This window comes from Papaver somniferum, unplaced genomic scaffold, assembly GCF_003573695.1.
Source record: "Papaver somniferum cultivar HN1 unplaced genomic scaffold, ASM357369v1 unplaced-scaffold_114, whole genome shotgun sequence".
In the NCBI taxonomy this organism is placed as follows: Eukaryota; Viridiplantae; Streptophyta; class Magnoliopsida; order Ranunculales; family Papaveraceae; genus Papaver; species Papaver somniferum.
The window spans coordinates 1,806,454-1,819,546 of NW_020620381.1; the positions used below are offsets into that span (position 1 = coordinate 1,806,454).

The 13,093-nt window shown below is 36.6% G+C and overlaps 1 protein-coding gene across 1 annotated transcript; it reads right to left on the reverse strand.

Annotated features, from left to right (window-relative positions):
• Nucleotides 1-9,664: 9,664 nt before the first annotated feature.
• LOC113328669 (MDIS1-interacting receptor like kinase 2-like) lies at nucleotides 9,665-13,093 on the reverse strand. The gene is made up of 2 exons (XM_026575703.1): nucleotides 10,199-13,093; nucleotides 9,665-10,101 (listed from the first exon to the last, which is right to left on the reverse strand). The coding sequence occupies exons 1-2, from the start codon at nucleotides 13,065-13,067 to the stop codon at nucleotides 9,716-9,718; spliced, it is 3,255 nt and encodes a 1,084-aa protein (XP_026431488.1). The 5' UTR covers nucleotides 13,068-13,093; the 3' UTR covers nucleotides 9,665-9,715.

The following is a 13,093-nucleotide window of genomic DNA, read 5'->3' on the forward strand; positions in this document are numbered from 1 at the left end:
TCGAAAAACCTATGTTTTGAGAATTTCAACCGTTGGATTATGCTATATTGTTGGTATGTTTTGCATATTGTTCTTGGTGAGATAGTGTAAAAATTTCATAAAGATCCAACCATGGAAATACTCAAAAGTACGTGATATTTCCAATTGTTTCCACAAAAACGCTAATTAGAACAATCATATGGAGTCATGGATAAGTTTTTATCTAGCCATTGGATTGAGTTGAAATTCTATTATGTTTGTCAAAACAGTATTATGAAATTACTGTAAAAATTTCATAATCATCGGAGATGTTTACAATTGTTTTCTGATCACTAAAGTTGGATGATGAAATTTTCAATTTTAGGGTTAACAATATGTTTTGGCTCATATGCTAATAGTTTAAAGATTATTACCAATGATCCTGAGCACTTCATATATAATGTAACATATATGTGGAATTTTGTCAACCATGACATAGTCAACCCAATGGACCAGGCATTGACCAATCCGTTGACTGAGTTCTGATTAAACCAACTCAAATAAAATTTGACCTTTTGGACTCAGAAGTACTTGAGCGCAATTAAAGAGCCTCTGATACAGAAGTCAATTGTGTCTACAAGGTATTTACTTCTATCATGAAAACCTTCAACCAATGACGATGCATTGTTCAAAAGATGAAGGCATAACTTCTACGTTTTAAGGCGACATATTGATTTCAGACAATAGAATGCTCTGAAGGAAGTTTTTGAAACATTCATGAAATTTTCCCCCTGAAAATTTGAATGTTCATTGGAATTTAAAACACTTCTAATATTGGCTCAAGTAGTAACAATACAAAGTAAATGTATTAGTGAGCATGAGACAGACGTAATTCTGATTCATTGGAATGAGAGTTGGACGCTTGGTATAAACATTTACTGAGTATGGTACAAGTGATGGAATACAAGTATCATATAATAGCAGCCTACTACAAGATATATAGAGAGTTCAAATGACAACAAACTCACTATATGTTAAAAGAAGGCCATACCCCCGCTTGTCAACTTCAGTGGCAATAAGAAACTCGCCCAATTAATATACTTACATTTTGTTAAGTTTTTATTAATTATCTTATTCAACTGAATTTTGTATGATTTGATCCTGGACTATTGGTTGTATGGTAGTTTAGTAAACATTTTTTTTTCAAGTTAAAATAAAGAACTTTTTTATGCGAAGAACTAAATTCATAGTTTGTACTTATGAAATGAAAAGTATATCATTTCCATGAGACTGAAATACTCTAAAGCACCTGAGATATACTCACAAGTACTTGAGTGAAAAGGATCATTCGTACATTATGATGAAAAGTATATCATCCTCATGAATTGTAACACTCTAAAGTAAATGAGATAAATTTTCTTTTTTTACGTAATAAGGACACACCACTTATTACACGAAGCTCTTAAGGAAATATATTAAACTGCTTATTAAATTGTTTCCTTATGTAATACCATGCGATGATTGGATCATTACAGATAATAGCCGAACGAAGAAAAATGCTCAATCTTTGTTGCATAATTAGTAAAAGTTACATGAGCTCTATAAGAACCAAGAGCTAGTCACACTTTGTTAAGTTTCTACGAAGTCTGTGCAAACGGTTATTGAACGAAAACTAACCGTGAGAATGGAAATGCATCTACAAATTACCTCCAATGATTGTGAAAGGAATCACATTTTAGAGAAAATAATGAGTCAATTAGTCTAGTGAACTGTAAATCACTAATACTTGGATAGTTGACAATATAATGTTGGAAATTGACTCACTCAGATTTTGACATAACCATAAAGAAACTTTGGTTGTGATATGATGTTTTGTTTTGAAAGAACTCAAATGGACATCCTTTTATTTGAGTTAACAAGAAAATTGGAATCACAAAGATTGAAAGAATGCAAAGTCACGGCATCTCTCATAATCAACTCTTTCTAAAGTACCAGAAACACCACCTCCCCTCCCATTATGCTTTTAAAGTAATAAAGCATGTAACTTATTTTACAAAGTTATTCTTTAGTAAAAAGGATTGAGACCATCCTAAGATGCAAATGGTAAACAACCCATTTTTTAAAAAGAAACAAGGTTATATTTGTGGACATATCCATACAGTATGGGGTCCATTCAAGAGATTTATGGCTCCGATGGAAAATTCAAAGTGTTGAATTAATTATTGTTCACAAGCAATTATGCGTTTTTGAAACAATTCTAGCACATATTATACAATTTAAGGTCTCACCAACCTTGTTATTGCTAGATATTTACATCAAAAGGACTTGATGGATATTGCATGTTTAATAAGATCATTGTAGAGCATCATATACCCCATGGTCTCGCAGACGCTACCACCATAGGTTATATATGGTGTCTAAGATAGGTTATGCGTAACAACCTTCCTACAAATGCTTGGGGGATATGCAATATTATGCGCATATTCACTTATTCGTTTTAGAACCCACAATTAGTCAACCATTTTTGCGTACCAGTTGGTAACTAGTTATAAGTCTGACATTTGTGTTCTTACGCATTTTTGGTTGCACTATATATGTGCCATTACGAGTTCACATCGTACTATGATGGATCACGAAAATGATTAAGTAATTTTGTTGGATATTTACTTTCAACAATTATCCGCATTTTAAAACCTTTGGCAGGAGATCTCTTACCGCCAGATTTGCGGGTTATCACTTTAATGAGACAGTCTTCCCGTCATTAGGGGGACATAAGAAAAAGTATTTTCTAAGGGAACGATATGAATCGTCGTGGTGTGTTCCCACTGTGTCTCATATTGATTCTTGTACTCCACAAATGTAAATGTGAAGTGAAAAAATAATCGATTTTCAGAATGTACATTGATGCCGCTAAAGTGATGAGATCACACATACCAGCTGCAAACCTACTTGCAAGGTTACAAATCCTCAATAAGGGATATACACCGTAGACTAAGGTGTTGCAACTACACTTAGTGGAAGTGTGGTTGAGGTCGTGGCTCCATAAAGGAAGTTGGAGAGACCACTTGGTTCGATCAATCCTCACCTAAAAAGGAAGTAGGTGAGGAAGGCACGACTTACTTATATCATCAGAAATCATCTCATAAGATTTTCTCTGAATATGTCCGTGAATCAAACTTGAGGACGCTCCGAAGTTTAATGATTCCAGAGAACAATGACATCCCAAGTGGATTATGAGAATGCTCACGAGTCAATGGAAAGATCATGCGAGCATATTGATGATTAATTTCATATACACTTAAGAAAATAAAGCAAGATAAGATCGAACCAAGCTCCTTGTTGCTTAATGTCAACGAAGAGCATATTTGGCCTATACAATCCAGGTAAAACTTGGTTCTTTGACAAATATACAGGTATTTGGTGTGGTAGTGCTAACCAACCAAGTGTAAATCCTATTAGACATACATGATTAATTTGTCACAAAGCATAACGAGAAGAAAGAAGTTTTAAAAGATAAAGACTCGCCTTGTGGCGCGAGGTTTCTCACAAAGCCCTGGAATTATTCTCTTGTAATGAACGTTAGTTATCTTGGTAATTTCAAAAGGACTTGAAATGCAGCATATGTATGTCGTTGTTACGAATCCCTAAAAGAATCAAGAGATAGCACATATTTACAAAAGTACTTGATAGTCATTTGTTTCCCAAATCAAGTGACTCTAAACGACAGAGTGCGTTTACAGTTAGATATAACGCTCACTTATAGATTGAAGCAGTCAGGCGGATGTGGTATACCCGTCTAAATGACTATTTGATTTGGAGGGGATAAAAAAGTAAGTTATTGATAGACGCATTTATGTGTCTATTTTTTTCTCAATTTTCTGTATTGTTAGACTCGATTAAGTACTTATTGTGTTATTTTGTGTTCTTGTAAGAAATTTTAGAGAAATAAGCCCTTGCGGCGAAATGGGCTCAAAAAGCAGTGTTTTACACCCCGGAGAAATGTACCGTAGGCACCCCAGAAATGCACCGGAAGCGTCCCAGAAATGTCCCGGAGGAACCCAGAAAAATTACTATTTCCACCCCAATTGATATTCGCACCCCAGCACTCTGGATAAGGTGCACCTTCTTCAACAATTTGAATTTGTGTTTTTGGCGGGAAATGAAGTTCTCAACTGGCAGAATTTTGATTGTCAAAATGAATGGGTTAGAGTGCGATTCAATCGCTGAAAATTGGCAGAAAGATGTGATTTGGCATAAGGAACAAAGTTTGGGTAGTGGTTTCGATCAAATTTGGCTGGAATACGTGTTTTTATTCTCGAGTTCAAAACAGGGCAAGCATGCACTGGAGGATGATAATCACGCGTCATGGAGAGTTATGGACGTGTTCTGATGATGTGGAATGGCCCGAGCATCACTTTGGGTCGTGAAGAATCGATTTGGAGCGTGGAGGGAGGAAGTTTACGCAAGAAATTCCAAGTTTGGTAAGAAAATATTCGGAAAATATTGTTATTCACTGCCCGCATAATGAAGAATTATATTGGAGTTATTGGCGAGATTTGGAGTTGTTGTTGGGTATAAATAGGCTCTTTGGGTCTACTAGAGAGGGTGTCGAGAGTTTTGGGAGCTAGGGAGAGCTAGAGAAGACGAAATCATAGTTTAACAAAACTCTGTTTCTGCTGCTGCATGAAGATGAACACGAAGAACAATAGACTGTAAGAGACCGTTGTTCTTCAACAGTGACAACGACAGTGGAGTGTGGGTCGTAGTTTCCCAAAGACTACAGCATTTCATATGTATCGTTCTTGTGTGACGCTTCCTGTGGGTCGCACATTAGCTGTTTACACCATTTTCTCTTCTTCTCATCATTTGTAAACCATTTTTTTGAGCCATAATAAATTATTTTGAGAGCATTTATACTATGATGAGCTAATTCCCTCGTAAGCCAGGCAATGAAGGAAGCTATTCACGCAACATAAATGGGTAACTATTTCATTTAATTATATAATTCACATAATCGCTGCTTTTGCAGAGTTTTAAATTGTTTGAATGATTGTCTTAATTATTTGTTATTCAATTTGATAGGTTATGCTTGGTTTAATCTCTTGATAATCTATGCTTAAGGTTTACAAATAATGTTTGAGAATCTGTATGATTGATAGTGAATTAAAGATAAAAGAGGACTTAAGAATTGAATAGAGTTTTGAAATATTTATCATTCAATTTTGCATAATAGTGGAATCTAGTGTCTTGGTTACCTCTCGCACCCATTGTTAATAATTTTGTATATAATTTTATTAAATCTTTAAATTTAATCTTCACAAGTCCGAGAGTTTGAACCTCATTACTACAACCACGAAAAATCTTTAATCAGTTATTTTCATTGCATATTCACAAGAAAGTTCCTGATTTGGAATTGTAGCTATCTATGTCGATGATACAGACATGATGGGTACTCTTGATATAATAAGAGACCTTAAAAGATATTTGAAATCCGAATTTTAGATGAAAAATCTGGGGAAAGCTCGACCGAATACTCAGCTTGTGGTATATTATTCCACCAGTTTGCAAATGTTTAAAGTTGTCAGGAAATTTAATAAAGATATGCATCCTGATAGCACTCCCATGATTAGCTGAGGTTCAAATGTTAGTAAGTGACCATTTCGTCTAAAGGAAGACGATGAAGATGTGTTGGGGATGAAATTCCCATATCTAAGTACAATATTCGCGTTGTTGTACTTAGTATCGTAATATACTCGATTAAATTTTACATCCTCGGGGAACTTGTTAGCTAGATATAGCTCAGCGCCAACACAACGTCTTTGGAATGGCACAGTGAATGTACATGTACTTAATAGTAACCATTGACATGAGTTTGTTTTATCCCTGCAAATACATAAAAAGGAATGCTAAAGGAACTGCAATCCAAAGGTTGTTGATTATGAAGGAACAATAATATCTTCTCCAACAAAATTAATCAGGGGGAGATATGGTAGACTATTTTTTAAGTCATTACCGATATTCATTTTCGAAAAGTACATGACTAAAAGAACTATCTGGAACAACTCTGAAAATAATCAGGGGGAGATGCCGACATCATGGGGAGGATCCAAGGATATGATGTCGACATATTTTACTTCGAAATTTAAGATGTGTTGTACTCTTTTTCCCTTCGATCGAGAATAGTTTTTCCATAGGGTTTTGTTACTCGACAAGGTTTTTAGCAAGACAACACTAAAAATATCAAGTATGTTGAACGTTAAAGACACAGAGATCACGTTGATATTACTAAAAATTTATGAATCAAAGAAATGAAACGCGATATTCTCTTAAGTAATGTAACTTCCAGAATCAACAACATGGTCTTATAAACATTCAAGTCACCAAAGTAAAGTGTGATAAACTCCTTTTGAATGCATTAAACTAATGAAAATTATCTGACATCAGGGGGAGCATCTAATGGTATGTTGAACTATTTTCCTTCACCGAGGTTGGTTTTTCCCACAGGGTTTTGTTACTCGGCAAGGTGTTTAATGAGACAACAACAAACACCGGGAATGTAATTTCCCAGCTAAGGTTATTGTCTTTCCCACGAGGATCTTCTGCCTTAGGAGTTCTGAAGCAACTAGTCAACTTCAACGGAACAAAGTGATCATCTGCAACGGATCACCTTTACTTGCATCTTTCACGTTGTACTCTTTTCCCTTCGTCAAGGTTTTATCCCACTGGGTCTTCCTTGTCAAGGTTTTAATGAGGCAACGTATATGCATCCAACTATGTTCTAAGTTTACTTAAAATTGTACTTTTTTTCTTTAGTTCAGGTTTTGTCCCTCTGGGATAGACTGACGAAGTTTTAACGAGACAATTAACTTAGAATCGCCGATCTTTGAAGATCGTATTGCATGTGATGAACTACATGTAAAGTACGAGACAACATGTGAAGTACTACATGTGAAGAGTTGTACCAAGATTTTCCCCACTGGGATTTTCCTTATCAAAGTTTTAATGAGGCAGTTGATTTCAGCACAAGTCACCAAGGAGAGGACAACATTTGAAGAACTATATTCGAAGAATTTTATGTGAAACACTGTATATGGAGTTCTATTGGACCACATAAGGGGGAATGTTGTAGGGCTTACATCCCACGGATGTGGGGCCCAACTAGGAACCTAGGGTTTCCCTTTACATATATATATATATGAAGGATATTGTATCCATGTAACTCTATTATCCTGATCAATAGAAACCTCTCTTTGTCTCTTTACTTTCTCCATATTTTCCAATGCAACATTATAAAAAGAATTATATTAGGTAAAAAACAAAGTTTCCCATCCACCATGCGCCTAACGCCTTTACAATAAAAGGGCATTCCGAGCTCAAAAATGAGCACAACAATTGCTATACTTATATAAAGTAAGAAAGCCCCATGAACACAAGTTCACAACCAACTATGCACGTTTACAGAAAATGAACGATTTTTTGGGGAGCATGGTTTTTTTGGGGGACCATGGTTTTATTTTGGGTAAAGACATTAGAAGTAAATCTAGGTCACCCCTTATCTATATATTTATATTAATACCTAAATTACCCTCCTGATTAATTTTGGATGATGATTAATTAGTGTTAATAATAGTTAGTGTAATGATTAGTGAGATGATTAAGTTAAAGATGATTAGTGAGATTAAAAAATCAGATGTTTTTTTTTTTAAAGAAGTAGAATTATTGAGAGAGTATAGTTAGAGAAGATGAAGAAGGAAAACATGAAAAACGATGGATTTTACCAACCACAACCGGAGGAAGGGTATTTGGGTACCCAGGTATGCTTCAAACTTAGATAATGTTGGTTGAATTGCTCCAAACTTTCAAAAAAAAAATGAAATTTTTTATGTAGATTTGGACCAGTTCGGTTACCATATGTCAAGAACATGTAACCGAACACACCTGAAAGTGTAGTTCGGTTACGTTTTCCAAACACGCAGGTTACCGAACTCGCTCGTTAATAGAGGTTTTGGTCGTACAGTGTAATGTTCGGTTACCAAGGATAAAATGGTAGGTAACCGAACTTTGAACTTAACAATTTATTTGGGTACATCTTGTGTGTTCGGTTAGTTCGCAAACTTCAACGCAACCAAGTTCCCAACCGAACTGCAGGTTAAAAGTAACCTAGTGTTAAAAGTTCGGTTGGTTCGCAAACTTCAACATATTTTGCGAATCAACCGAACTGGGCTTATATATGCATATATGCAATTAGGCAAACGTTCGGTTACTACGAAATTTATTTCTTGGAGAATTAGGTAGAGTTCGGTTACGAAGTTTCAAAGGTAGAGTTCGGTTACAAAGAAAACTTAACATTTTTGCCAACGAACCGAACTTGTGGACTTCTCATTATTTTCGTAAACTAAAGTTCGGTGATATCCTTCTTTTGCGAAGGAACCGAACTTATGGACTTGTGTTGTTCTAATACAAGGAGTTCGGTTAGACGTATTTTTTTGCGAATCAACCGAACTCTGAGTTCGGTTAAGAAAAAATTAATTCGTGATAACCGAACTTGTCTCTGAAAAAAAAGACCCTCCATTAAACCTCTCCGCAACTTCCATTTTCAACTCATTTTAATGATTACTTCTCATTTATTCAACCAAAAACGAACGACAAGTAATGGGTTTGTGAGAATATCTTTGTTAATGTTTTAAATTAAGCTATATATATAGTAGTGGTGGTGGTTGGTGGTGGTGGTAATCAGAGGTGGTGGTGGTAATCGGTGGTTGGTGGTGGTGATAATCAGAGGTGGTGGTGGTGGTAATCGGCGGCGGTGGTGGTGGTAATCGGTGGTTGGTGGTGGTGATAATCGGAGGTGGTGGTGGTGGTAATCGGCGAAGGTGGGAGGAGGTGGTGGTTATATATATACATAGGTGGTTATTGGGTTGGTTTTAAATTAAATTAGGTTAAGGGTAGGTTAGTCATTTCAATGCTTTAGGACACCCCTTATAACTATACCATGTTCCCCTCAGAAAAACCATGGTCCCTAAAAAATCGTTCCAGAAAATAGCGCATACCCAGTTGTCCAAAGGCTACCTAACAATGCTACTTACAATTACAATAAAGTTTACAAACTCATCAGTGTAAGAGCCCAAGTAGTTTTACCGGATACTAGCCCATCCCAACTTAGAACCCTAAAGTTTTCAACAGACTCTATCACAGTTTCCCGGCCACATCACTGTCGCCACTGCTCCCGGACTCTACCATCTGTCGCCGCACCACCTCCACTTTCACCATTGCACCCGAGAAAAGGAACCATACCAATTACACCACCTTAGGTATATTTTAGTTCTTCTGTTTACAAAAAGCTCTCTTAATCAATTTTTTTTTGCTCAATGAAAGCTGTGTTAGTACAGTAACGATGGTGAAGGGAAATTAGCTGCTGGAGATTAGGATTCTGCGCCAGAAATAAGTTTGCATGATCTTCACCTATTTAATGACAGAAGTGATGGTTGCTGAAGCATCATCAAAGATTATAGTGTTTCTTGGTTTTTTTTTTTAGATAGGCTCGCATATGTCTGCTTGGATTAAATTAAGGCCACAGGTTTTTCCCCAAGGGATGCACAAGCTTAAACTTCCAGCTCTTGATAACCGAATCGAGACAATTTTTCAATAGACTAAGAAAAAACAAAAGGAATCCAGTTGAGAGAAATGTTTCCGTAACTATAAACAATTTGGAGAAAACTAATGAAATGAAATTAAGACGACTTCGTTGAACAAATTATTATGATAGCAGTAGGTCTCCTAATGTAATCATTTCAAATGGCTTTGCTAAATTTGCTATGTTGCGATCTGACAATGATAGCTCTACTGTTACTTCTTGCATAGTTGGCCGAGTACATGGATCACCGCGTAAGCAGGAAAATCCAACCTTCATGATGTGCACTATTTGCTTCTCCACAATATCTGTTGGTGCTCTGATGCGTTGGTCCAAGATGTCTCCCAACCTTGTGTTTTGCTCCTCCTTACTCAAAGACGAAGATGAAAGAAAAATTCGCGAGAGCAATGTGATGATTTCAAATGGATGCCTTCCCATAAGTACTTCTAATATGATCACCCCAAAACTATACACATCGCATTTCTCGGTCACCTTCATTGTATATGCAAGCTCTGTAACAAAGAAGATCAACTTGAAACGTATTTACTAACTTCAGAAAAATGGTGCCAATAACAAGAAAATATTTAAAGTTTCAGCTGGGTTATATACCTGGAGCAAGATATCCATAGGTTCCTGCAAGTGAGGTCCAATTTGAAGAATCTAGCTTCAAAATCCTCGCCGTACCAAAATCTGAAACTCGAGCATCGTATTCAGAGTCCAACAAGATATTGTTGCTAGATATGTCCCTGTGAACTATTGCTGGAATGCAATCATGGTGCATGTAAGCAAGTGCGTTAGCTGTTCCCTTAATGAATCTCACTCTCTTTATCCACTCAAACTCCATAGCTTGTTCTCCGTCGCGTAAAACATTTTTCAAGCTTCCTCTTTCCACGAACTCATAAACAAAAAATGAAATATTCCTTTCGAGATTAAAACATACACCGAAAAGTTTCACAATATTCCGGTGTCTAAGTTCTGTTAATGCAAGAACTTCACTTTCAAATGACTTGGGATCAAATATCTCAGAATTTTCATTTGACGAGTGAAGTTTCTTTACCGCAACAACTTGACCTGTTGACAACGTTGCTTTGTAAACGCTCCCAGATCCTCCCGTTCCAACACAATATTTATTATCAAAATCCTTAGTTGCTTCAATTATGTCTTCAAACACTATTTTCCCGTTGTAATTCCAAATCGAAAATAAATTTCTTCTAGTATAGGCAGCTCTAGCTTGATTTATAGTTGCGACATTTCTTACGGATCTGTTTCGAAGGCGGAACCAAATGGCAAAGAGTATGAATAAGAAAAACAACGAACCAAGCAAAGGAAGTGGGATTATGAGCACAAGTTTATTATTATGCTTGGCCTCTTTTCTCCCGGTAACAGCCGGGGCACTACACGGTCTTAAACCTCTAGAGTTATTCCCACACAACCCTTTGTTTTCTCTCAATGCATCAAGAGGAGCATCCTTAAAGGCTTTGATATCTGGAATAGGGCCACTCAATTCGTTGTAAGAGACATCGACAATGGTCAAGCTGACCATTTGATTAAATGAAGATGGAATTAAACCGAAAAGCTTGTTGTGGGATAAATTCAACTTTTCAAGTTGGCTTAATTTACCGAGATCTGGCGGTATATTTCCACTCAACTCGTTCTGACTAAGATCTAGTAAGATCGATAACGAATTCAAGTTTCCAATTTGAAATGGAATGCTCCCACTAAAATAGTTTCTGCTCAAATCCAAGTGCAATAAATTCGAACACTCCCCTAGTTGTCTGGGTATTGATCCGGTGAGCTTATTTGTTGATAAATCAAGTTGTTGCAAGTTGGATAACATTCCTGTTCCAAAAGACAACCTACCGGAAAGCTGGTTATTACTCAAATTTAACTGGATCAATGAAGGCAATTCCATCAACTCCATAGGAATTTCTCCTACCAAGTTATTTGAATCTAGTGACAGTCCACTTAAAGCTTTTAACTTGCCCATCTCAGTCGGTATTTTACCAGTGATGTTATTCCCTCGAATAGAGAAGAGTATCAAATTTTGACAACTTCCCCAGTTTTTTGAGAGTTCACCATACAACATATTGTCACGCATAACAAACCAATCTAGATACGGGTATACATGAAACGCTTCTGTCAGATTATCTACCAGTTTATTAAGTGCAAGCCCGAGATGCCTAAGGCTGGTGCAATTTCTAAGGCTTCTTGGTATAGGTCCCGTAAAATGGTTATTACTTGCCTCAAATTCTTCAAGAGTTCCGCTTTGACATACATTTTGAGGCAAGTAACCTGAAAACTTGTTCTCACTTAAATACAACTTTCTCAACCTCGTTAGATTGTTGATTCCTATTGGTAACGAACCGGTTAAATGATTTTGAAAAAGAGATAAATCAGTCAAATTGCTCAAATTACCCACAGAAGCAGGGATTAAGCCAGTGAGTTTGTTCTGGTCCATGTATAAGCTATCTAAAGACCTTAGTTTGCCAATATCTTGAGGTATGTCACCGGTAAGTTGATTTCCGTAAAGTGATAAATAAGTGAGGTTTGGCAAGTTGCATATAGAAGTAGGTATCGGACCAAAAAAATTGTTTGTGGAAAAGTCTAAGCTTGTAAGAGAGCTTAGGGTTCCTATATCTTGAGGAATGATGCCAGAAAGTTGGTTACCATTTAGGTAAAGAGAGTTTAAACTAGTCAAATTGGTTATGGAAGCGGGGATGGAACCACTGAGATTGTTGTCGGACAAAACTAACATGGTAAGAGAACTTAGTCTTCCGATATCTTTAGGAATGGCACCCGAGATTTGGTTTTCATAAATTAAGAAAAAGGCCAAGTTAGGTAGATTGCAGATAGAAGTAGGCAGTGAACCAGTCAGATTGTTTTCCGACAACCCAAGACCAACGAGAAAATATAATTTCCCAATCTCATGAGGGATGGATCCACTAATTTGATTTTGAGAAAGGTCTAAGTATTCTAGACTTGTGAGAGAGCCTAATTCTATTGGAATATCTCCAGAAAAACTATTCGAGACAAAAATAAGGTCGGTGAGCTTCGAAAGATTACTGATTTGGGACGGAATGGTTCCGAAGAGTTTGTTGTAGCTCATGTTAAGACTAACAAAGTTGGAGAATGATGAGAAGTTGAAAGTATGGAGTGTACCTTGTAATCCCAGACCTGTTAGACTAATTTTCGAGACGCCTGCTCCCTCCTTGTTACAAGTGATTCCATACCACTTGCATGGACTACTTGTATTTGCAGTAGAATTTATCTTCCAAGAAGGGAGGAATAAATGAGTTTGGTTAACGAGGGTTGATTTCCATTTCAATAGAGCATCAACTTGTTCTTCAACTTGCCACTTTGTTTCAGGCGTTAGCGAAAAAGAAGAACTCGAAGCAAAGACAACAACTCTGTAAGATGAAGCAAACACTAGTACCAAAACTAGCAAAGTAGCAGAGACAACGTTTACTCGCAGCAGCATTTCTGAATTTTTTTCTAGAGAATAGA